This window comes from Medicago sativa, chromosome 7, assembly GCF_051527215.1.
Source record: "Medicago sativa cultivar Bolivia chromosome 7, Bolivia_mono, whole genome shotgun sequence".
In the NCBI taxonomy this organism is placed as follows: domain Eukaryota; kingdom Viridiplantae; phylum Streptophyta; class Magnoliopsida; order Fabales; family Fabaceae; genus Medicago; species Medicago sativa.
This window is the reverse complement of record NC_140755.1, coordinates 68,328,507-68,354,753: the sequence shown is the minus strand read 5'-3', so window position 1 is coordinate 68,354,753 and position 26,247 is coordinate 68,328,507. Positions and strand designations below refer to the sequence as shown.

The following is a 26,247-nucleotide window of genomic DNA, read 5'->3' as shown; positions in this document are numbered from 1 at the left end:
TTACGTGTGCATTGCGGCACCTTTCATTTAGACAAGAGATTTCATACTCGATGCTTTAAGAAATTTTGTTGGTGTTTTCTTAGGCAGTTTTTTGTTTATAAGGTGTGTTTTTTTGGAAAAAAGTAAAAGCATAATTTATTTTTAAAGAAAATTGCAGTAATATTTTCCGAGGTTTCTTTAAACTACTCAAATACCCTTTAGTTTTTAAAAAACATTCACCTCTCTTTGATTTCTATTCTCTTAAACAACCGTTTAAGAACAGCTTCGTATTCGAAGATATGTTTGGACACACTCACAAATATATAAAATTTATAGAGAAAAATACTAAATAAAGTTAAATGATGTGACTAAATTATTTTCCTTCTAATTGTTTTTATTTGTATGTTGTTCAAATATTTTTGATCTGGATTTATGACTATGTAAAAGTTCTCCTCGTATTCATGTATAAATAGTCAAAAAAGAATAGTTGGCATATATAATGTTTTTTTTTTTTGGATAAGATGTATAAAATGTACCTAGTTGTATAATAATTAATGGTGTGATTTTTAGTCTCATATGTTTGGTCTAAATTATTTATTCTGGCCTGTTCTATAGTCTGGCAAGTCGGTGTCAGCTCTTTGTTACAATAATGGCGGCTGAATTTTAAATGTAAAATGACAGTTTCCTTTTTGTCATAAAAAAAAAATCCAACGGAAATTGACAAATTTTCTTGTGAATATATTTTAGCACGAGGAAGTTTTTCGTATGATTAATGGTAAATTAAAAAATAAAAATTGTTTAATAATTTAATAGTTATTTAGTTAAAGTTTAACGGCATAAAATATCGAAATTTCTAAGTTGGATGTTGCGATATAAGTTCGGACCTCGACTCCTTCATTTAATACTCATTTCATACACTTAGAAGTAGCGGTGACGGAGATCATTTGATACAATGAGAAAAACTTTTCTCGCATTATGTGTTATTTTTACTCAATGCTTTTGACTTCGAGTCTTTTATCCAAAATGCATTAATATGTAATATTAGTACATGTTCTACAATTTTATTGGCTAATGATCCGCTTAATTATGATGATATTAGACTATGCAACCATTTTATGTGAGTCATTATTATCGGTGGCTATTCTATATATCACTAGAAATTATTCAAATTTTTGCTTTTACCGAGAATTTAAGATTTTTAAAATGTCGTGTTAACTTGTACTCTAAAAGAACTATAAAAGGAAATAAGAAATAAGTCTTGTATTGAAAATATAAATTATTAAACTTTTACAACATTAAATATATAAGTTTCAGGAAAATACTTTTACTTTTAGTTTTTTAACTTGTGTCTTAAGTACACAAGTTCCCATTTTTAAAATACTAGATGATTTTGTTGAAATAAAATACATGAATATGAATGAAAAAAACAATATTTTGCGAAAAAAAAATGTCTTTTTCTTCTTTTAGAAATTATTCAAGCTCTCAATTTGTTCAATAGAGTGTTGGAGTCATCGTATTATTAGTTTGGGTTTTGTCTTTTTAATGATAGAGCAGTATCAGCTAACAAGGCATGGAGATCTTATTGAAACTGGGATCAAAGGAAATTGGAGTCTTAATGTAAAGTAAACCCTCCCCTCCCAAACCCTCCATCCAAACATACCCTAAAGTTAGAAATTTCAGCTTCTTATTTTCCCATTGAAAACGCATGGAACCGCACAGCTGCAATGAAAATGTTTGGAACCAAACACACTATAAGTAGAAGCACACGATATTGTTTGTCCTAAAATGAGATGACGACTTAGTTAGTGTCAAGTTTATCAACAATAAAAAAATAAATCTCTATTTACAAAAACTCAACTTATATTTACCAAAACTCTACGAAACATATAGAGATCGATTGCCATTCGTCATGTCATTCGTGAAAAGACAACCAACGGTTTAATTTTTGTTGTTTGTCTCCTCTACCAACCAACTTGCAGATGTCTTCAGAAAAACCTTATATCCTTCTCCGTTTTATAAATGTATTTCCAAGCTAGGATTCATGGACATCCATAGTCCATCGGGGGGATGTTACAGCAGATAAATATACAGTTAATTAGCTAGTTATTATAAGCAGTTTGTGTCAGTCTGTGTTAGGAAGTTACAAAAGGTTGTTACATTATGATGTAAATATAAGGAGATTATTGTATGATTCATGTAAGTACGTTCGAACAATTAATAACAAGGGTTAATATGTCTTTACCCCCTGTAATTTAGGCGAGTTCTGATTTTTTGTTATTTTTAAATTTAAAAAAAAATCAATCTTTTATTTTTTGAAAAAAATGATCTGATTTTTTGTTATTTTTAAAATTTAAAAAAAATCAATCTTTTATTTTTTAAAAAAATAATCTTATTTTTTGTTATTTTTAAAAGATTTTCAGTTTTTAATGTTTTTTTATTTATTAAAATGATTTAATGATGTGGTATGTATATACACACATGTCATGGGAAAAAAAATTAAAAACTATAATAAATACACAGTGGCATGCCACGTCAGCACCTGGAGTGTGGCAGATGGAATCAGGGGGTTTTCAAAAGAATCTTCATATTTCAGGGTTGGAATTGAAAGAATCTTTTTTACAGGGGGAAAACCGGAACTCGCATAAATTACAGGGGGTAAAGACATATTAACCCTAATAACAATGTATTTATTCAACCAACAAGATTACTGTTGATTAGGTCTCTTTCTTAATCGTAAGAATGTGAAGGATCTTAAATGTAATTTATAAGCATCAACTCATTGTAAAGGACGTACCTTAACAATTTTGCTAAGTAAAACTTTCAACACGAAATTAAGGAATTCAATCTCATTTGAAAGTATTGAATTCTAAAAAAATTTTGACCAAAAATTGAATTCGAAAGATTAAATTCGTTTTAAACTCCTTTAGAAATATTTTAAAAAAATACTCTTGAAATAGACTTGACATAGAAAACAAGTGATTGTAAAAGAAATAAAATAAAAATCAGAAAATAGAAGGAACTCAAAGAAGTATCATGCTCAGTTTGGTGGTACTATTGCTACAGAAGGAAATAGAAGTTGAAAAAAAAAAGGACGCAAACCTAAAAATGGGGTAGCCACCTAATAAAGTTTCTTAAAGATGTGGAGGATGCCACCTAAAAATTTTATGGATTATATGGTGTGCAATCATGTGATGTTCTTTATTATATGGGACATTGAGTGCAATTCCTGAGGTGTATGTTTTTCATGTAAAAGATACTCCCTCCGTTTTAAAATACATGTCCAATTTTTGCAATGAACACTATTCACTTGACTTACTTTGACCATACTTTTTAACTAATGTATAAATACAAATATTAGCATGTAAGATGTTGTTGGATTTGTCTCGACAAATATTTTCAAAATATTAAATTTTTATAATTTTTTACTTTAGAGAATTAAAGATATTAACGGTCAAAATTGTGCATTGGCATATGTGAAGTGGTTGACTTGGACATATATTTTGAAACAGAGAGTAGTATGATAAAAATCTTTCTGTTTACACATAACATTAATATTGCTGCTAGACATTACCTAGAGTAGCCAGAACAAAACACAAAACTTATGCATGTCCTTCCCAATTTCCCATGATGAAAGTCAACACATTTTTCATTTTTTGAAAACCAAGTATCATCGACACAAATTTACTTAAGATAATTGTGATCTATTTGAATGATTGATTGACTTTTTCCTACAAATATTTTTTGGGTCATGATAACTTGTGCCCTTAGGGCACAAGTTAAGAAACTAAAAATGGAATTAAAAGATAACTTTTGCATGGAAAATATAAAATTTTAAACTTTTAATGCAATGAATGTACAATTCCCAAGAAAAAATTTCTATGTTTAGTTTTTAAACTTGTGCCCCAAAGGCACAAGATAACATTTCCCATATTTTTTTCATGCGACTAGGTCAAATATTTTGAATCATTTTGACACAATACATGGGAGAAGCAGTGGTGAGAAACCGTTGTCCGCTTTTGTTAATATATTGTCCATAAAAAAACCAGCATTTTACTACATAATAAAATCTTAAAACTGCTAATAGACTTTTTTTTTGACTGAGCTAGATCGACTTTTATGATTCATTGTTTTGAACATTCACTTTATTTAGATACTGTTTTCATGTTGATAAACTAGCAACAAGTCTCTCTGTTATGAATTAGAGGATTCCATGGTTCTAAATCTAATTAAATGGAAAGATAGATTGTGTAATTCTCTCTAGGAGTATCACAAAGATAGAAATGAATAAACGATGTGAAAATAGTACAATGGGGTAGCTTATTTATAATAATTTGGAGTAAGTAACTCCCTAACGAACTTTCTACTCTAGTTACCACTAAGTAACCTATCATCTAACTCTAGTTTATTCTCACTATACTCTAATACTGTGTTAACCGTGGGGCGGGCTACGCATTAAAATGTGAATTGAGTGTCAAAGTGTGTTTGCATTTATGTCGCATATTAAAAATAAAAAACACTTGTTAGCGAGTATTACAGTTAAATGACAAAAATATGAAAAAAAAAAGTTTTTTTAAGCAAAAGTGATGCAAGCAAGAGCACCACTAATAATCAATATATATATATATATATATATATATATATATATATATATATATATATATATATATATATAATGAGTACATGAATGAAAAAGGGGACTAGGCTAAAATCCCTCCAAAAAGTGACAAACCTAAAGTTCGGTAATCTCAACCTATTCTTAATGAACTTAGGTGTATATAGAAATATAATCCCCTGATTATTATTGATGAGAATTGTGATACATATACAATTGTTTCTGATTCTGATAGAGAAACTAATAATGCCTAATGAATATACAATAATGTCTAATCAATATAATAGTAATGCCTAATGAATATACAATAAACATAATTTATTCTAATAAATGCCTAATGAATATACAATAAACATAATTGATTCTAATACTCCCCCGCAGTCGAAGCGGGAGGTGGACGAATGCTGAGGCTGTCACAGAAATCTTGGAATAATATCAAGGGAAGATCTTTTGTGAAAACATCTGCAATTTGATATCGTGATGGTACGTGCAGAACTTGGACTTGGCCACGAGCCACCTTTTCACGAACAAAATGAATATCCAGCTCAATATGTTTTGTTTTGATGTTGGACCGGGTTACCAGAGAGATAAATTGCACTGACATTGTCACAATAAACCATGGTTGCTTTGTGAATGGGACAATATAACTCAAGGAGAAGATTGCGTAGCCAACATGATTCTGAGACCACATTGGCAACTCCACGGTATTCGGCTTCGGCACTAGATCGGGATAAGGTGGGTTGCCGTTTAGATGACCAAGATATCAGGTTATCTCCAAGAAAGACACAGTAGCCAGAAGTAGAACGTCTGGTGTCGGGGCACCCACCCCAATCAGCATCTGTATATGAAATTAAGGAAGTAGTGGATGAATGATAAAGATACAAACCATATTGGCTTGTGCCCTGAATGTAGTGCAAGATACGTCGAAGAGCATTCATGTGGTCTTCCATCAGATTATGCATAAAGAGACATATATGTCGTACTGCATAGGAGATATCAGGACGAGTGAAGGTGAGATATTGAAGAGCTCTTGCTAGACTACGATAGAGAGATGGATCCTTACATGGATTACTAGTTGTGGCACTCATTTTCGGTTTTGTATCAACTGGGGTTAGACACGGCTTACAAGAGGACATTCCAGCACGTGTAAGAATTTCTTCAGCATACTTCTTTTGCTAGAGAAACAACCCTTGTTGGTGACGAGTGACTGCAATGCCCAAGAAGTAACTTAAGGGTCCCAAATCTTTCATAGCAAATTCAGAATTGAGTAGTGAAATGATAGATTGTCGCAAATCATCTGAGGACGTGGCGAGTATAATATCATCAACATAAAGTAAAATATATGCCATATGAGTGTTTTTCCTGTATATGAAAAGAGAGTGATCACATTTGCTTTGAGAAAAACCAATAGATGACACGTAGTCGGCAAATCGCTTATACCAAGCTCGAGGAGCTTGTTTGAGCCCATAGAGTGATTTGCAAAGAAGGCATACATGATGGGGGTTTTCAGGATCTTTAAATCCCAAAAGTTGGTGCATGTACACTGTTTCTTTCAATTCACCATGAAGAAAAGCATTCTTGACATCCAACTGATGCATTTGCCAAGATCTGGATGTAGCAATGCTGAGAACTGTGCGAATAGTAGCTGGTTTTACAACTGGGCTAAAAGTTTCTCCATAGTTAATGCCAACCTGTTGACCTGCACCATCACCTACAAGTCGGGCTTTATGCCTCTCAAAAGTACCGTCAGATTTTTCTTTATGTCTAAAAATCCACATGGACCGAATAACATTAACATCCGGTGGTCGAGGTACTAGGTCCCACGTCTCATTTTTAATTAGAGCATTATATTCATCATCCATGGCCATTTTCCAATTTGGGTCTTTAAGTACAGACACAGGGTTCCTAGGCAGAGGGGATTTTGTAACATGGGTGTGCAAACCATAATATTTTTGGTTTGGTTTAAAAATCCCATGTTGACTCCTAGTGTTAGCTTGTAAAGTTGGTTGAAAAATGGGAGGAAGATTTTGTTGGATGGGACTATTGGGGTTTGATTGTGGAGGTGAGGGGGGTGAATGTGGTAATGTTGAATTTGAGGATGACGTGATATTTGGTGAGTTTGGACAAGGAGAAGTGATTTGGTTTGGCTGATGAGCCGGTTGAGGATCAGGTTGGCCAGTTTGGGTTTTGTCCATTAGATGTTGTATAATATAAGGGGACAACTCATTGTTTAGGAAAGTGTATGTATTGGGTTGGGGAATGTGCAACTTTGCATATGGGAAAGTATTCTCATCAAACAAGACATGACAACAAATAATAATTTTATTTGACGATAAATCTAAACATTTATAACCTCGATGGTTTGACGGATACCCAAGAAACACACATTTTGTGGAATGAGGTTGAAGTTTGTGTATTTTTGATGAAAGAAAGAGAGGAAAACATAAACAACCAAACACTCGTAAGTGATTGTAAGAAGGATCTTTGTGATACAACATTTTAAGAGGTGACTCAAAATTGATAGTTTTGCTTGGTAAAATATTCATGAGATATGTTGCCATTTCTAAAGCATGGTGCCAAAATGAAGATGGTAATGACGCGTGAATTAATAAAGTTCGAATAATATTATTAATGGACCTTATTTTTGGTTCAGATTTACCATTTTGAGAAGATATGTAAGGACAAGACAAACGAAAAACAATTCCATTAGCTTCACACATTTTTCGAAAATTACTATTGACATATTCACCGCCGTTGTCACATTGAATTGTTTTTATTTCTCTTTGAAATTGTGTGTTGATGTATGCTCTTAGTTTTTCAAAAATTGTATAAACTTGGGATTTATGTGACATTGGAAAAGTCCACAAAAAATTTGAATAATTATCCAAGAAAAGAACATAATATTTGTGACCAACTGAACTTAAAACAGGAGAGGTCCACACATCACTATGTAAAATATCAAATGGCAACAAACTTCTATTATGAGAATTCATGAAAGACAATTTAACATGTTTACCAAGAGGACATGAATGACAAATATGAGAATGTAATTTTCTAGAGTTATTACATTCAATCAACTTATTTTGCCTAAGAGAATTTAAAACAATTTCTCCCGGATGACCTAAACGATCATGCCAAAGGGATGATGACAAAGCTGCAAAGGAAAAGGGAGGCTCGACTTTATTAGGAGAGGTGGCAGTAGTGATGGGGTAAAGGTCACCTTGGCTCTCACATCTCATTAGAGGCATCCCCGTCTGAAAATCCTTCACAGAAAAACCAAACGGGTCAAATTCAATCGAAACCTTATTATCTGTAGTAAATTTATGAACAGAAACCAAGTTTTTGATTAAATTTGGGGCATGTAGCACATTGTTTAGGACAAAGGAGGGTGGGGGGGGGGGGGGGGGGTGCTATTTGTGTACTGCCAAAACCATAAATTGGAATAGAATGACCATTTCCTACGATGATTTTATTATTTTTGCTCAATTTAAAATAAGACGAGAGATTACCTTGTGAGGACGTCATGTGGGAAGTGGCTCCGGTGTCCATATACCAAGATGGGTCCGGCTGCGCAAGGTTGAGAGTGCGAATGGCATTTTCAATGTCAGTTGGGCTAGGTGTGTTGACATTGAAAGCAGCTTGTTGAGGTCTAAGAACTCCACCTTGCTGAGGGTTGGGATTGTTGTTGGGCCTACCCCAATTGTAGGATGTGTAAGGACATGGTGGAATGTTCCAGGGAGCCCATTGTTGCCAAGGGCCGCCCCATTGTTGCCACTGTTTTTGTTGTTGTCCGCGGCCACCACCACCGAAGTGGTTAGGCCCATTTTGACCACCCCGGCCGATGTTCCGTCCACCACTGCTGTGGTGGTTCCTTCTTCCTCGGTTACCGCGGTTTTGACCTCTGGGGGTGGGAGGGATGACAGTTTCATCTGAGGCGATTTTGACCAGAAGTGTCATTGTGTTGGAAGAGCTACACTCACGAGAAGCACACTGAAGCATGGTTGTTTCTTCAAGTTTTAATCGTGATTTTGCAGCGGCAAAAGTAGGAAGGGGGTCATGTTGTTGGACATATGTCACGAATCCAGCATACACATCAGTGAAACCTGCGATCATTTTTAATACCAAACAAGTATTAGTAACAGGAGAGCCAATGTTGGTCAGTTGGTTGGAGAGAAGCTTAAGGTGGTTACAATAAGCTTTGGTGGATGGAAAATCTTCCAGGTTGGTGTTGCTGAATTGATTTTCGAGTTGAACAGCACGAGCATGTTTGTTGTCATTAAACATGGTTGCGATACATTTCCAACATTCTTCAGCAGTGTCATTAATCACAAGGATACAGGTAAGGATATCTTGTGTGACAGTTGCATACATCCACTGCAATAACACAACATCAAGGCGATTCCATAGATCGGAATCCTTTTCCTTGGCTGCAGCCGCGACTTTGCGAGCGGTTTCATCAGAGGGTGGGATGATGTGATAAAGAAGATTGTGAACGCGGACTTGCACCAAAAAGAGTGCAGACCAGGATAGATAGACATTAGCATCATTATCCAACGTGACCGGGATGATGGTTTTGACGTTGGTAATGGAGAAAGCAGTGTGAAAGTTTGATTTTGATGTCGTATGAGCAGGTGGGTTTGACACTGACTAAGTGTCGTCAGCATCGTTTATGGGGGGGATTGGTGCTCACAGGCATGGCTAGGATTGAAGGAAGGGAAGCGGTGGTTGGAGAGAGAGAGTTTTAGATTTGGATCGGTAAAGTTGATACCATATAGAAATGTAATCTCCTGATTATTATTGATGAGAATTGTGATACATATACAATTGTTTCTGATTCTGATAGAGAAACTAATAATGCCTAATGAATATACAATAAACATAATTTATTCTAATAAATGCCTAATGGATATACAATAAACATAATTGATTCTAATAGTGTATTGGATAAAAATTCTCATCTCTATAGATGTTGAGGTTGTAACCATAAAGTGCACTTTCTTGAGTGAAAAAATAAGCAATTGAGCCAAAAAAGTACATAAGGGAAATGCAAACAACTAAATTTAAATAATTAATTAGTGCGAGTAAATAGACAATTACCCCCCTGAAATTGTAAGTTTCGTCAATTAGCTCCCTGAAATTAACAAAACTTCAATTACCCCCCTGAAATTGCATAACTTTAATCAATTTACCCCCTCCGTCAAATTCTTCTGTTAGTCAACATGACATTTTGCAAATACCCCCCTAAAGTTTTACACTTATGTGCAAAATATCCCCCGAACTTAAAAACAAGCATCATACATCCTTTTTAATGTAATTATACTCAAATTAGACAAAATACTGTAACATGGGAAATTGAAAAGGAAAAAAAACAATTGTTTCAGTTTTTCAAATCACATAAATTTAAGAACAAAGACAATTTTAATATAATTGAAAGAGAAATGTGATAGATGTTGGTAAACATAATTGATCAATGATCATAACTCTTGGAGATGTTCTTTCTTATTAAGTCAAATTAGCTAAAACCTATGCTAAATAACACCATTGTATGCATTAATAGTATATATCTCAGTTTGGTGTGACGAATGCTTTAGCTAGCTATGCTGCCAAAGGAACAATGCTTGGTACATACTCATGAATCCAGAAATGTTTAGCATAATCTAAGGGTACTGTTTTGAGTTGACACACAATCAGTTGGAAAGAAAAAACCAAAACAAGGATACTTATTCTACTTTGGTGTATTAAAATTGTCTTTGTTCTTAAATTTATATGATTTGAAAAACTAAAACAATTGTTTTTTTTTTCCTTTTCAATTTCCCATGTTACAATATTTTGTCTAATTTGCGAACAATTACATTAAAAGGATGTATGATGCTTGTTTTCAAGTTTAGGGGGTATTTTGCACATAAGTGTAAAACTTCAGGGGGGTATTTGCAAAACGTCATGTTGATTAACAGAAAAATTTGACGGAGGGGGTAAATTGATTAACGTTGTGCAATTTCAGAGGGGTAATTGAAGTTTTGTTAATTTCAGGGGGGTAATTGACGAAACTTACAATTTCAAGAGGGTAATTGCATATTTACTCTAATTAGTGCATTTCGACCATCAACACTTTCTCCTCTATGGGGGCTATATAGTGAAAGATGGGGGGTGCAGAAAGTACTTTATTTTAATTCTATCTAAAAACTTTCCAAATTCTAACATGGGTCAGGTCAAGTCGGGTCAAGTAGAAGCTCCGATCCGACTCGTGGCTCTTTCTGCATTTCAAGCTTTGGATATTGGAACTGAAGAAGAAGAAGAAGAAGCAATGAAACTATTCTAAGCATGCTAAATTTTTTTCGATGTCTCAAACTTTGCAATTTTCATTATCTTCAACTGCATTCAATTCTTCTTCACTGAATTTGAAGAAGTTGAAGAAAGTTAAGCCTCGTAGTTTTCAAATTCTATGTTCCTCCAAACATTCCAGTTTCAAAGATGATGATGTTAATAAAGGGTTTGTTACTAACCTCTTTGCATGTTTTAAGGGTTGATTTGAGTTAATTAAATTAAGGTTTTGAGTTTAATGTGTGTTTTAACTTTTTATGTATTAATTAAGTTTATCTTATTTTGTTTAGAGGTGAAGGATTATCAAGGGTGATATTGGTGGAGAGATATAGCAATGGTACTGCTAAGAGGTTTTTGCTTGACTATACCATTTGTTGTTATTGTGTACTTCTCTTTTGTGTTCTATGAAACACAGACACCGGATACGACACATCGACACTGGTAAAAAAATTGAAAAAATGAATTATTTGAATGTAATTACCCCGACACATATCGGACACTAACACAACTTTCATCAGAAGTGTCTGTGCTACAGAGTATGTGTTAGCAGCAGCAATGCTTGTGGTTGTTGTCTTCTGAAGTTTGGAGATTATGGAATACTTATACACATTAATTATTTCTTTATTATGAAACATTAATTAATGAAATGCAAATTGCTTCGTTAGAAACAATGTCTGAATCAGCTATTATAAAACATTAACGAAATGTTAATTTAGTTACGCTATAGGGCTATAACATCGCTATAGCCTCTATTTGACAACACTTGGTGGTACTAAATAGGGTGTGGTAGAACAATAGGGATTTGTTCTAATTCCGCTGCACTATAGCGCTATAGCTGCTATGTAGCACAAGCCTATGTAGCATCGATACTTCTTATAGAAGGTGTATCTGGTGTTTGACACATGTCAGTGTCGACACATGTGGCTACATTTAATCCTATCTAGTGTTTGTATATGTTTCCTTGTATCATAGGTATCAGCTATAAATAAGAAATACCCATGGCTGTGTTTGCCTGTTGCCAAGGTTTTAGATTGTGTTTGCTGTCGGAACTGCTATTTTGACCAAAACGCCAAGGCTTTTGTGTTTACTGCCAATGCATTTGCAGCCACATTTGTCCATTATTTTCTGCAATATCAAGGATCACGAATAAATGCGGGAGCGACTGCAATCACAATTTAAAACCTTGCTTGTTTCATGGAATATGCTTGTAACTTATTAAAATTTTTATTATTGCATAAATTTCAGAGTGGTTGCCTTCTCTAAAACAAACTTTAATTATTACATTTTCTCTCTCTTTAATGAACAGATACGTAATTGGTGATGATTCGCAATTGCAAACCATTCTAGTTGAGGAGGATAGGTCTCTGCAAAACAGGTTTGGGGTTTTGCATTCTCCTGATAAAAGACTATCCTGGCTTCCAGATAGGATTAAAGATTTTATCGGTAATTAACATACATTTCTTTTATTAATTATCTAGAATATGTTAAACAACTTTTCTGTTGTTTTTTTCTTGTTAGACTTCACAGCTTTAGAAAATAGGATACATATTCTCATTGCAACATCTTCCCTTTAATAGGTTCATTGCTCATTCTTTAGTATGAAATGCTTTAAAACTTGATGCCACAGAAATATTATCCAACATGAGATAAATTTCTAATGATACAATTAGGACTGAACTAAGGGACACTTGCACAAGAGTTCAAAAGCTGAATACTAAAAGAAACAAATATTAAAAACTGCAGTCGATGTTTCACATTCACGGAGAAATGACTAGACTTGTAACTTCATTGATTAGATGAAGTTGGAGGGTAACCTGTTTACTTACCATTCTCTATATGATGCAGGATCAGTCTCAGATGATTATTTGCAATACATGTTACTACAGTTCCCTACCAATGTGACTGGATGGATATGTCACACCATAGTCACTTCAAGTCTCCTAAAGGCATGTCATTCTTGCTCAAGCTTCTTGATTTTTTCCCAAGAATGTTTGCATTGTGAGTATTTGATTAGATTTTATGGTTGGTTTGTGCGACTTGGTGCTCTTAGCAGCAAGTTTGATAATTACTGCCAAAGTCTCATTGTGCATGTCAATGAGGCTTACGGCCAAATGTTATAAAAAAATATCTTGATTGAATTTCCCAAAAGTATATTGATTTACATCAGGAAATCATCTCCTCAAGTCGTTGTATATGTTCCAATAAACTTTTTCATGGAAGGTTTTACTTGTGGTTCTATGTGATCATGCAACCTATGAAGCACATGCACGGACACCGGATAGGATACTGACACGTCAACATTGATAATAATTTGAGAAAATGGAATAGTTGAATGTAACCACACATGTTGGTATCCGACAACAACCGGACACTTGACAGGCCCTTCAATCAGAAGTGCAATGCTTCATAGCGTGCAACAAAGTGCTGTGCGATTCAATGTGCTCCTTCACCATGTCATCTTATGTTTAAAAATAATTTTTCTATCACAAATGTATGGAATGATGATTGTGTTTCTGTCCTGTGTTAAAATTCCCCTTCACTTGCAGGCTGTTGGTGTTGGTTCTTTCTCTGGAACCACAGCAGCTGCTTCTGCTGCTGCCATCAGGTGAATTATCAACTTTAAAACTTACTCATTTGTTTACTAATATAGCATTTTCATGCACATATCAATATGTGAAATGCTTCTATGCTGCCACTATTTGTTATTTTGACTTTTATATCGTTGGTTGAATGTTTTATGCTTTCATCTTTAGATGGGTCTCAAAGGACGGCATTGGAGCTGTCGGGCGCTTATTCATTGGTCTGGGAATTCATGAAGAAAACTTACGGAAGCAGATGATCGTGTGCTAAAGTTTTACTTTGTAACTCACTGTTATTAGTTTTTCCAGGTGGGCGATTTGGAAATCTTTTCGACGATGATCCAAAACAATGGAGAATGTATGCAGACTTCATTGGCAGTGCTGGAAGGTCTGAACATGCCTTCTTGTTTTTGTATGGAAATGTGCAAATGAAATATAGCTCTAAAGAAACCCTTACCACAATGGTATCTCATGCAGCATTTTTGATCTGACAACCCAGTTATATCCCGGATACTTTCTTCCTTTGGCATCTCTTGGAAATCTTACTAAGGTAATTAACTCTATTTAAACACGTGAAACTGGACATAGTCTTTGCCAGGATAGGTTCTAGAAGGTTCTTGGTTAGTATAAAAGATGTAGCTTATTGTTAGGATTGTTATATTATGTTATGATTGTAAAGCCTTCTTTTCAAACCTTGGGGTTTGTTTGGATTGACTAATTTGAGCTTATCTACTAGCATAAGTACTTTTAGGGAGAGCTTATGGAAACCATTTATGGCATGTCCATCAGCTGTTTTTAGCTAATTGCCTTCAGTTCTCCAACATAGCTTATATAAAAACAGTTCGCCTTTATTTTATCTTTTGTTATAGAAATAGTTTATACATAAGCACTTATATGATAAGCGCATATGCTACAAGTGCTTAATTAAGTTGTTTATCCAAGCAGATTACTATTAAAACTTCTCTATAATCAACTAAAGCTTATAATACAAATTCAGATGCAATTTTCCTTTTCTCTCTATCAATTCACAATAATGATTATGGTATATTGAAAACAAGCGCATACAGTTGTGTAATGTTTTGGATTTGACATTAAAACAGGCTATAGCAAGAGGACTAAAAGATCCTTCTTCTAGAGTGATTCAAAGCCACTTTGCAATTTCAGTAAATCTGGGAGAGGTAGCAGCAAAGGTAATATATGCTCTCATGTTCACTTATGATCATATTTCATATCTATAAAGCCTTGGGAGTTTGATGCTTTCAAGCATCAAATATAACTCTCCCATCTATGAATACATTTTTATCAGGAGAAACTCTATTTGTGTTATTTATTGTATTAATGATGCAATGTTGGAGGCTAACTTTAATTTCAAAATTCATGTACACCTTATCTAGTTTTTCTTAATTTGAGCCAAAAACTGATTCAAGATTCTTGGGTTTAATTGATTCTCTGATCCAATGGGTCACATGTAAGTAGGAAGCTATTGATGACGCAATTAGGTTAAGATTATGCTAATGGTAGGAAGCTTTGAATAATAACTCTTATTATATTCTACATTATTTTTCTTTTGACAGTATTATATTCTACATTATATACACCGGTATTCATGACAAAATTACAACAATTGTTTCATCATAATATCTCAGGAAGAAGTTTGGGAAGTTGTAGCTCAATTGGTTGGTCTTGGTTTGGGCATATTGATACTGGTAAACCACATAATTTTTAGGATACCTTTATTTCTTATCGTGGCAGCACCACAATACCGTTGGATGCCATGTTACATTCTTTTAGCTTTTGACCGCAGGATACACCCGGCCTTGTAAAATCATATACTGTACTTTCATCAACTTGGTTGATTGTACGGCTTCTTCATCTTTGGCTACGCTACGAATCACTTTCAGTTCTCCAGTTTAACACGGTAAGCATGTACTGTGTGGGCTAATGTGGAATCTAGTACAAATAAGAAATCAAATCCACCAATCTTAACAATGAAAAATCAAATCCACCGATCTTTGTTCTAATGAACGATTTGTTTTGTTATTTACCTTGTTGTAACTATTTTTTGCAGATAAATATTAAGCGTGCTCGCATACTGGTAAAATCACATGTTTTACATTCCACTGTTCCAGGTTACATTCAGATAAATTCAGTGGTTTCTTTTGAATTATTACTCTTCAAGGTAGTTTTTTCAATTTTCCGATTGGAATTATTTCAGGATGCTTGGATTGCAACAAGGAAGAGAATATATTAGTGTGGTCACAGTTCATGAAGCCAATAATAATTTTCGGTTCACCCTTAGACAAGATGGATGGAATGGAGAGATCTCATTTTATGGTATACAATCATTGTTGCTGCTATTATCAGAGTTTTATGAAGGAAACCTAAAAATTCATAATTATTTATTTTACATTTGGGAATTTCATAATACGTGTCATAATGGTGTGCAGGTAGAGGCTCTTCTAAAGTTATATGCAAATGAGAAATATATTCTTGTGGTAAATCAGCAACTAGATGATTTGAAGTTTTATGTTTCTTTCAAGGTATGCCTTATTTCGCTTATGAGAATTAATTGGAAAACATTCCCTGTTTGACCTAGATTATAATATTAGATATACAAACCTTCCATGATCGTTACAGTTGAAGATTTTAGGATAAATGGTCGTTGATAGCTAAATAGTTATTTGAGCTTATCTACAACTTGAGTACTTGTGACACTGTTTGGGAGAACTTATGATAACAACTTATTTTGATAAGCTCTTTAGGATAGAAAAACAGTTTATAGTCTATATGGAAACAATTTGAATTTATTTTATCTTTTGTTATAGAAATAGCTTTTACATAAGCACTTATATGATCAACAATTATGCTATGAACAGTTATATGATTAGTACTAGTTGAACTTATGAAGGTTGGAGCTACAAGTGTCTCGGTATTGCGAAGCATATGGCAGACATTCTGGCTTAGTGAGAATTGGGAGAGAAAGGGTAACGTCTGTGATCAACTTGCCAGTAGCCTAATGGAATTGGAAAATAGGTTTGATGATTTCATTCAAAAGTTGAAAGATGCTGAATGGGATACTCAACAATTAAATTTGAAGGTTCCCAAAGAAATTTCAATTGATGATATCAATACTTTTTAAATTCTAAAATGGTGGAGATTGAAAATGCTTCATTTTTCTTAATGATCCCGGGGTTTTCGAGAGTTGAACGCCAAACTGTGATCAGCCAAATTATTCAATGCATAAGCAGATTAACAAGCATTCAAAGTAAAATATTTATTTTCACCTGAGGTTATTCAGAAAATTGAGACAGTATTTACAACTTATGTTATCAAATTGATTTCCTCTTCAAAGATGATTAAGTAGATGCTTGTAGTGCTTTCTATACATGCAGGTAAAGAATATGTTTCTATATATGTTAGTGTTTGGAGTTATCGTAATAACAGATCAGTGCCTTATTTGGAAAGATTCCTTGCTAAGCTAGCTCTCACATTTTAATTTGTTTCTCTATCAGAATAGAAAGATGTATGCATCCACTTTCAAATCTCAATTGTAGTGTAGTGTCATGAAATGATAATATTTTAGCAATGATAAAATTAATGCCATTGACTTTGGACAAATTATTAAATGAACATAATACGTCATAGTTTTTATTATTTTTTTTTTTTATCAAGTAGCTTAATAGCTAGAAATTCACCTCTTATGGTGGATAAGTGAGGTGTTCAGAGTTCGAACCCCAATCCCTACATATATTATGCAATGTCCCTACCAACCGAGTTAAGTTCGCTTGGACACCTCCTTTTAAAGCATGAAGGGATATTTCTAGCCACTACTATTCCATTCCGAGCTTGCATAATTTTTATTACTTACATTGATTTTTTAGTTTTGTATTTTTTTTTTAATAATTTATGGAATTAAGCAACAAGGATTGAGGAGAAGCAAAGGGTGTAAAAGCAAATTAAAATTGTGTTTGAATTAGCATTTGACAAATGTGATGATTTTGAATGAATTTGATTTTATAAAACTGATTAAATTAAATATGAATTTTACATAAAGTTGTTTATGTTTGGATATTTTACACCAAAAACATGCTTGATAAATCTAACGAAGAGTTACATTTATTTACTTCTTGGCAAACTAAGGTTTAAAGATAAAATCAATTTTAATTCAATGTAGCCAAATATCTATAGTTTTCTTTTCCTGAAATCACACAATCAATGAAAAACAAAACCAATTTTAATACTCTATCTGAATTCAAAAACACCAATGAAATCCATTGAAAGAGAATGGGAAATAAATATATTATCACATGTACACGTGTGTAGGGTCTATTCATATTGTCATGTACACGTGTGAAATGAAGTGTGAAGTTATTAAGTAGAACGTATCTAGGTATCTCCCTAGTAGTCTAATGCAAGCAACATTTAACTTCTACTAATAGGTATTCCTCATTGTTAATTAATAAGGGGGTTGGCATGTCATTATCAACAAATTAAAATTGGTTGAATCACTACTTCTTCAATTAATATATGGTAACTTTAGACTAGTATGTGAAGTAGCCTAGAACAGTGGTTAATGTAAGGCCAAGTATTATCCTAAAGAAATTGCCAACTGTCCTTGCTACAACAAATGGTATATATCAAAAGGAAGTTGTATTTTCACTCACTAGTTAGGGTTCTTTTCTTTACCCTATGTTTTTTGCTATTGAGGTTTACGTAGGAGTAAAAAGGGTATGCATTTGATTTTATAATCACTTTTAGAGACTACTTGAGATGTAACAAATTACTATTAGTAAATTTTCTCAAATAAGGAATCTGATTGTGTATAATTGGTGGACCACATTAAGAAAGTGACCTAAAGTTGGTTATTTGATCAGTTCTTCTTTGGCAAGTATGTACTGATCCTAAAAAATGCATCTATAAGAAATGGTAGGTGTAGGGATGCCTTTTGTATTGTGCTGTTTGCATTCTTTTTCTATCTCTTCAAATTTAGAGTTGTTTTGTAGGGCAAAGGCTACGGTGGGAGACCTTGATAGGTCTCCTACCGGTGAGAGACCTCCTTTTTTTTTTCCTTGCAAAAAATGAAAAAAATGGAAAATTATATAATTTTTTGAAAAATGAAAAAAAATGGAATATATAATTTTGAAAATCATTAAAAAATCTGATTTTTTTTGAAAATATATTATTTCATTTTTTAACGAAAATTTCAATTTTAAAAAATTATTTCATTTTTTTTCGAAAAATCTGGATATATTATTTCATTTTTTTACGAAAATTTCAATTTTAAAAAATTATTTCATTTTTTTCGAAAAATCTGGATATATTATTTCATTTTTTTACGAAAATTTCAATTTTAAAAAATTATTTCATTTTTTTTCGAAAAATCTGGATATATTATTTCATTTTTTTACGAAAATTTCAATTTTAAAAAATTATTTCATTTTTTTTCGAAAAATCTGGATATATTATTTCATTTTTTTACGAAAATTTCAATTTTAAAAAATTATTTCATTTTTTTCGAAAATTCTGGATATATTATTTCATTTTTTTACGAAAATTTCAATTTTAAAAAATTATTTCATTTTTTTCGAAAAATTCCGGTAAATTATTTTAATATTTTAAATTTATTATCGCTTTTACCAAAATACCCCTAATTTAAGAATGAAATAACAAAAGCATCATTTTTGTCCTTTTTTACTCAACCATTGGATTTAATCCAATGGCTCCATTCATTTTGCAAAAAAAAAAAAACAAAAAAAATGAGGTCTCTCACTGGTAGGAGACCTATCAAGGTCTCCCACCGTAGACGGCGCCTGTTTGTAGGGCTAATTGGGTTTGAAACTGAAACCTCGTGCAAGTTTTTTGGTGATGTTTGCCGCTTCCTTTTTTTTTTTTGGTTACATTTGCCGCTTCCTTTAAATGACTTAAACCATAATAAATAAATAAATATTTAAAAAATTGATTGTAGTGCAAAATTGGTTCAATTTAGTTAGATTGGACAATGGTTAAAACAAATTGAACCAACCTATGAACTAGTCAATTCTCAATTCATTTGGTTGAAATATCTGATTTAATCCTCTTTTTAGTAGAGTAATTTGATCCTTTTCTTTATAAAGAATTTAATCCAATTGTAAAACATTGATTAAAATGATGCAATATTTGCATTATTTAATTATATTCTCATCATAATGTGCTAATATTTTTTTTTTTATTAATTACATTAGTTTTCATCAATTAAGATCTTTAATTGATTAGCGATCAAATTAGCTAATTAGAATAATTATATTACAATTTGGACAATTAATTAATTAATCAATATAGACTCGAATATAATCTTAGAATGACCGTTTCAAAATAATAAGAATCTTATTTAATCATCACACTTTATATTGGTCATCATCCCCAATATACCATACACAATGGGTATTACCTCATCTCTCTATCTTAAAAGTTTCAATGACATTACGAGTCTCCTTGAAGAAGAATCATAAGTCAATGAGTGATCGTTACTCATTTTTTATATTTTTGTGTTTCAAAAATATTCCTATAATCATCGAAGATAAATATGTCATAGATCCTAAAATTGCATACATATATACTCATTTGTTTATTTGGCTTTCGTATGATTGAATATTGATTGTAGTTATAATATGTGTATTGAACATGTTATGTATTGATTATTAGGTTAATTCTAACATAAAATACCTTTAATATTTTCTCCTCCATACATTTCTTTTGCATCTTAAAAAATATAGGAAATGGTGGTAGCTGTTTGGTTTACCGCAAGGATCAATCAAAATTTGAAATGTTTAATGTCCAATCAACCATCATTTTAAAATCCAAATGAGTAAGAAATTAAATGGTAGCTTCTTGAATAACTGATTCACCACGTAACTTGCAAATATAGGCTAAAATATCCTTTCTTTTGGTGTAATCGTCTGGACAAAAAAGAATAGTTACATTATTAGGATTAAATTTGCTTGGATTCCGTCTTAGCATCAAAATTGATTAACTACAATTGTATTGAAGATAATAGGACATACCGACATAATACTATATTAGTGAATAATTAGTTCTTTTTTACAATTATTAGTAAATAATTAGTTTTTTTATCCGTACTATTTTATATTAAGAGTGTGTTTCGATTGAGGGTTTAGGAGGGGAGAATTTACTTTTCTTTTTTATATTACGGACTATATAACATGTTTTTCTAAAATAAATTAAGTGTGATTGAAGTATTATATGATCGTTTATCATATTAATATGTTAACTTTTTAAAAAACATTTCATAGTGTTCGTAATTTAAAAATGAAACGTAAACCCTCACCACTCTTCTCCTTCTAAACCCTTCATCCAAACACCCTTAAGATTTGTTATCACTTTTACTATGTCTTGCTTTTAAATCCGTTTTCAATTAGAAAAATGTTAGTCCCTAAAATAAATTAGATAAACCCTAAAAATTCTTTTTTTTTTTTTTTTTGCAACATTCACTCTAACTCTCGCTAACTCATTAGATTTTTTTAAGAAGACAAAATGAAATAAATTAAACCGAAAATATCATGTAACCGGCACAAGGGGTGCTTGAAACTAAAGAGTCATGGCACAACCATAATGAATGAAACCAACAACAAACCAAAAGCACAGATTGTATACCCCCTTTTTTTTTTGAGTAAAGGTTGTATACCCCCTTGTTAGGGATTGTATACCACATTATTAGATGAAATCAATATTACTCTCATATTTTAAATGAGTCCAACATAAAATGGTAGAATCCATTTAAATTTTAATAAAAGAGAAAATATTGGAAGAAAAAAAATTAATATTCGAAGCACTCATTTTTAAATTAGCCTGCACTAAATTTCTTTGAGAGCATACACAACCATAGACAATATATCTTTTTTAGATTTTCTTCTTGCTATTGGCCTAATGATTAATACATAAAATGGCATCACAACTAAATCATTAGATCATAAAATAATTTGTTAGATATAAGGTTTAAATAGATAGGTAGCCTTAAATCCCTTGAGTTCTAAGGACTTACTTTGAGATAAGTACTATCCCCTCACCTTAAATTTATTATATAAAAAATTATGTGTAAATATTTATCATCAAAAAACAATGTGCAAAATATATATATATACACACACACACACACATACATACCGCTTTTTAGTCGTCAAAATAAAGACTACATTTTTTTGCAAAAGGACTAAAGTGAGTGCATTATAGAAAACGATTTCAATATAGATAAATTTTGCTAAGACTTAAACAAATAAACAAAAAAAAAATGGGGTATTTACATAATTAATATTTTTTTCCTTTCTCTACTTAAAAATAATAATAATGATCACAAGAGCTGAAAAAGAGTGAGAATTAGTCGTAAGTAGAAACAAATCAACACTGATAACGGGGAAAATAGGGAAATAAATCTTGCATGAATTTTCTATTTCTATTTTGTAGGAAAAATAAGGTAGTGGTATTATAGTAATTAAATAAGAAACTCATAGCATAGCTGCATGACCATGACGTGTGATACGTGTAACTATAAAGGTACAAAATAAATGTGTTACGTGTAGTTCAAGTGAGTACACAACACAACACATTCTTCTGTTAGTTAATCCCTCTCTCTCTCTCTCTCTCTCTCTCTCTCTCTCTCTCTCTCTCTCTCTACATCTAAGAGACTGTTCTATTTTCTAGTACTTTGGTTTGGTACTAGGATGCTGTTTTGTTCGATGATCTTCCTTCACATGTAAAACGAGGTATTGCTTCTACTTGTGTAACTTGTTTTTTTTGTTGTTGTTGTTGGTTTAATTAATTTGGTCACTATATTTATTTATGGCTTTTTAATTTTAATGTGCTACAGTTTTTGAGTTTTATGAATGGGTTTTGTTCTCAAAAGAAGGAAGAAAGAAATAGAAGAAAAAGGAACAATAGAGATCATGCGAAAGTCTTTCAAGGATTCTCTCAAAGCTCTTGAAGCTGATATTCAATTTGCCAATACACTGTAATTAATCATTCCTCTCATCACTATTTTTTTTGTTTATGAATATTGAATTGATTTATATGATTTTGGTTACTACTCATTTTGGAAATTAATAACTTGCTTTTTAAGTAAATGATATTTTATTGTTGGTGGAACCTTGTATTATAAAACTATATAATATAATTATGTTTGTGTCTTGTTTATTTAATTTGTTGGTGTAATTTTTTAATTAATTGCCTCATTGCTAAAGATGATCCAAGAGACAAATGAATTCTAAACTTGAGGAATCATCAAGTGGTTAAATTCTGGTGAAGGTCGAAATGGATTAGAACTACACGAGTTTGAGCCGTAAGTGGAACCCTTGATCAGACTTTACTTACCTCTTAGGTAAACTTCAGATTATCAAGACCCCTTTCTCAGAGAACAAGAGGATTAAGACAATGAAAAAAATATTGTCTCCTTGATGAGTTGAGGTGGGGACTTAATTGTAGAAATGGGGTAATAATAAGATTAGTTAATTAATATCATCCTTTGGTTGAAGCAAAGCAGCTGGGGTGTGTATGTTTCTTGTGAAATATGGATCAAATCAAGGAAATCCTTTGGCATGATTTTCTAGAGCCCTTTTCCCCCTTATTGGAGCTCTTTTTGACATGTTTTGATGGGGAAAAAGGAGATTAGGCATTCCAATACTTTGGTGTTTTTCCACAATGTTGTAGCAGGGATGCCACAGTTTATGGCAATTTCGACTCTTTTCGTTGTAAAGAGGACCCCTGAGTTAACCGAAGAACACCTTTTTATGTTTCTTTTGTATAATGGTCGGTGCTTTTTGTATGAAACAAAATGATTTGTATTTCTTGCATTTACGAAATTCACACTGTGTTTTAGGCTCAATTTATCGAAGTTGGAATGTGGACCGTCTGATATTGATAGGACAGTTCAAATTGCATTACTACGTACGTAAATATGTACATGATTCTTTGACTGCAATGAATCTGGATTGCAAATCGCAAACTGAAAGACTTTTCCCATTTCGCTTATACTTAATAAATGAAATTTACTTTTTTTTTTTAATGGGGTTGTTGAAAATCATACCAGAGTACGAGTTTTCTTCAATTTTACAATATTGAAATTAAAATTTCTCTACCAAAAGTAATTTGAAAAAATTCATTGTTTTAACTAATCTTTGTGGCAAATATGTTTTGAACCAGAGCTTCTGATTATCCAAGTGATCAGGATGGTGCCTACCTTCAAATGAGATTGTCCTACAGCCCAGCTGCACACTTCTTCCTTTTTTTGGTTCAGTGGACTGACTGTCACCTTGCCGGAGCCTTAGGATTGCTTAAAATTTTTATATACAAGGTTCTTTCCCTTCCTCTTTACTTTGGACATGTTTGGAATGTTGGAATGACTTTTTTGAGTTTATCTACTAGCATAAGCATTTATGAGACTGTTTAGAAGAGCTTATGGAAACAACTTATAACTTACGAAAACAGCTTATAGTTTTTATGAAAACAGTTTGACACTATTTTAACTTTTGTGTACAAATAGTTTACACATAAGCACTTGTATGAGAAGTGCCGCTTAATTAAGTTGGTTATCCAAACATGGTCTTAGTATGTCAATATTTCTATCTCTTTTTCCTTTTATGAAATGTTTTTAATACATACAATCAATTGTTATACATGATAGTGCAAAACCACGACGAACATTATTCTGTTGCCGTGCTAGTGAATGATGTACATGTTTGGTTTGTGGCAGGCATATAAGGATGGGAAGACAACCATGTCTATTCATGAAAGAAAAGCAAGTTTGAAGGAGTTCTATGGTAAGTGTTAAGTGTTACCAAGAGTCAATTTGGCAAATTTCTCAACAAGTACTTACGAAAATAAATATAGATATATTAAACGAATCTTGTAATAACTGGTTTTTTTAAACAATAGTTTCTTGTATAAGTTGAATATAGCTTTCTGGTATAAGTTTTTTCAAGTTTAACTTTGCAATGCAAATTTGATTACATATACAAGTCTATTTTATTAACAGGTGTGGTGTTTCCCTCTTTATTGCAACTTCACAGAGGAATCACCGATGTTGAGGATAGGAAACAAAAACATCTGTGTGCTACTAAGTACAAGCCTAAAGAATTAGTAGACAAAGGAAAGAGCTCTGAAATTGACGTAGAGAAAGAAGAAGAGTGTGATATTTGTTGCATGGAGATTACCAGTATAGTTGTATTGCCCAATTGCAATCATTCAATGTGCATCAAATGCTACCGAGACTGGTGAGTTACTTGCGACTACCTTTTATTTTATTTTTTGTGAAGAATAACTTTAATGATAATAAGGCTAAACAATTGAATGAAAGTGGAACATGCAGGGTAGAATGTGACTCATACAGTCATACTCGTTGCAACCACGAGTTAAAATATTATTGTGGTCTTTGTGTTTCAAGCCAAACATGAATCTACATTTTGGAGGCCATCTCATGCTGTAAAATGTTGATCTTTTGTTGCATTGTCGGTGGTTGAGTTTATAAGTGTCTTATATGAGATATAGTCCGAAGATGTGTTTATAAGTGGGAGATATCTCTCACTTTACACGTCGGTTTTGTAGGGTTGAGTTGAACCCAATCCAAATTCTTAGATAATATCAGAGCCTATCCAAGATCTATTAGTGGGCTCTCTCTGAGGCCGGCCTCAAAATCTTTTTAGTTTGAAAGAAACCAATTGTATGCAATATTCTAAACTGACGTCGCAGTTACATTGGCCAGCCTCAACAATCTTTTTAATTAGTTTAAAAGAAAATGGTTGTTTACATGATTCTAAATTGAGGTTGCGGGTCACGCTGCAAATTTTGTTATTGCGGTAAAATGCGGCCGCAATTGTGGTTGGGATGCCGCTGCAGAGCCAGAGACATCTAAATCCGTTATATTGCGTCGACAATTTATTACATTATACTTATAACTGCTACGATTTGATGGTTTCTTCAATTTTACGAATTCTCTTTATGTCCTTCAGGCATGCAAGATCTGAATCCTGCCCTTTCTGTCGAGACTGTCTTAAAAGAGTAAACTCAGGTGACCTATGGATGTACATGAGCAGCAGTGAGATAGATGATCTTGCTTCAATCAACAAGGAGAATTTGAAAAGACTATTTATGTACATAGAAAAGTTGCCTCTTGTTGCTAGACCCTATATTCACATGGTATCATCACTTGTGGTTGCCTCTTAGTGGAAGCTCATTCAAACTTGATTATATTTGTAAATACATGTTGCATTGTCATTGCATTCCTTTAATTTATTACTCATTTCATTGGAATTCAATTAGAGAGTTCATAGTCCAAAATTTTTTCTTGTTCATAAAAGCAGTAACAATTCAGTCTAATCTAAATAACCATTTCAGCTAGACTTTGACCCGCACGTTGCGTTGTTGAAATGTATTTTTATTTTGTAGTGTGGTGTTTTATTTTTTAAAGGCGAAGTATCGATTCTTTTACCAATAGGTGCAATAAAAAATTAAACTAAGCTAAACAAATGTGAAACATAACTTATAAGCAAATATGTTGTATTTAAGTTTTATTTTTTGGACAAGAAAATGATGATGTTTTATATTTTTTTAAATGACTTGTCATATGATCAGATGATATGAAATCATGTATACCCATGGAATTACCTCAAAACTCCATAAAAACTTTCAATTTAAATATGATATATCCCCTTTTTTAAGTTCAAAAAATCTAAAAGATGGACCAAAATTGAGTGATTATTTAGATTATTTAGA

At 32.5% G+C, this 26,247-nt stretch overlaps 2 protein-coding genes across 2 annotated transcripts; both read left to right on the top strand.

The window, feature by feature from the left end:
- Positions 1–10,874: 10,874 nt before the first annotated feature.
- RUS5 (root UVB sensitive protein (Protein of unknown function, DUF647)) lies at positions 10,875–16,968 on the top strand. Its single transcript, XM_085727866.1, has 15 exons — positions 10,875–11,081; positions 11,203–11,262; positions 12,219–12,355; positions 12,758–12,858; positions 13,459–13,517; positions 13,666–13,712; positions 13,801–13,879; positions 13,969–14,041; positions 14,592–14,681; positions 15,138–15,197; positions 15,296–15,409; positions 15,560–15,620; positions 15,707–15,825; positions 15,939–16,031; positions 16,400–16,968. The coding sequence occupies exons 1-15, from the start codon at positions 10,930–10,932 to the stop codon at positions 16,628–16,630; spliced, it is 1,476 nt and encodes a 491-aa protein (XP_085583992.1). The 5' UTR covers positions 10,875–10,929; the 3' UTR covers positions 16,631–16,968.
- A 5,094-nt stretch (positions 16,969–22,062) lies between these two features.
- Positions 22,063–25,790, top strand: LOC146907987 (E3 ubiquitin-protein ligase AIRP2-like). The gene is made up of 6 exons (XM_085727865.1): positions 22,063–22,247; positions 22,352–22,492; positions 23,680–23,830; positions 24,230–24,296; positions 24,512–24,749; positions 25,485–25,790. Exons 2-6 carry the CDS (start codon positions 22,368–22,370, stop codon positions 25,696–25,698), a joined length of 795 nt encoding a protein of 264 aa, XP_085583991.1. The 5' UTR covers positions 22,063–22,247; positions 22,352–22,367; the 3' UTR covers positions 25,699–25,790.
- The last annotated feature ends 457 nt before the right edge of the window (positions 25,791–26,247 follow it).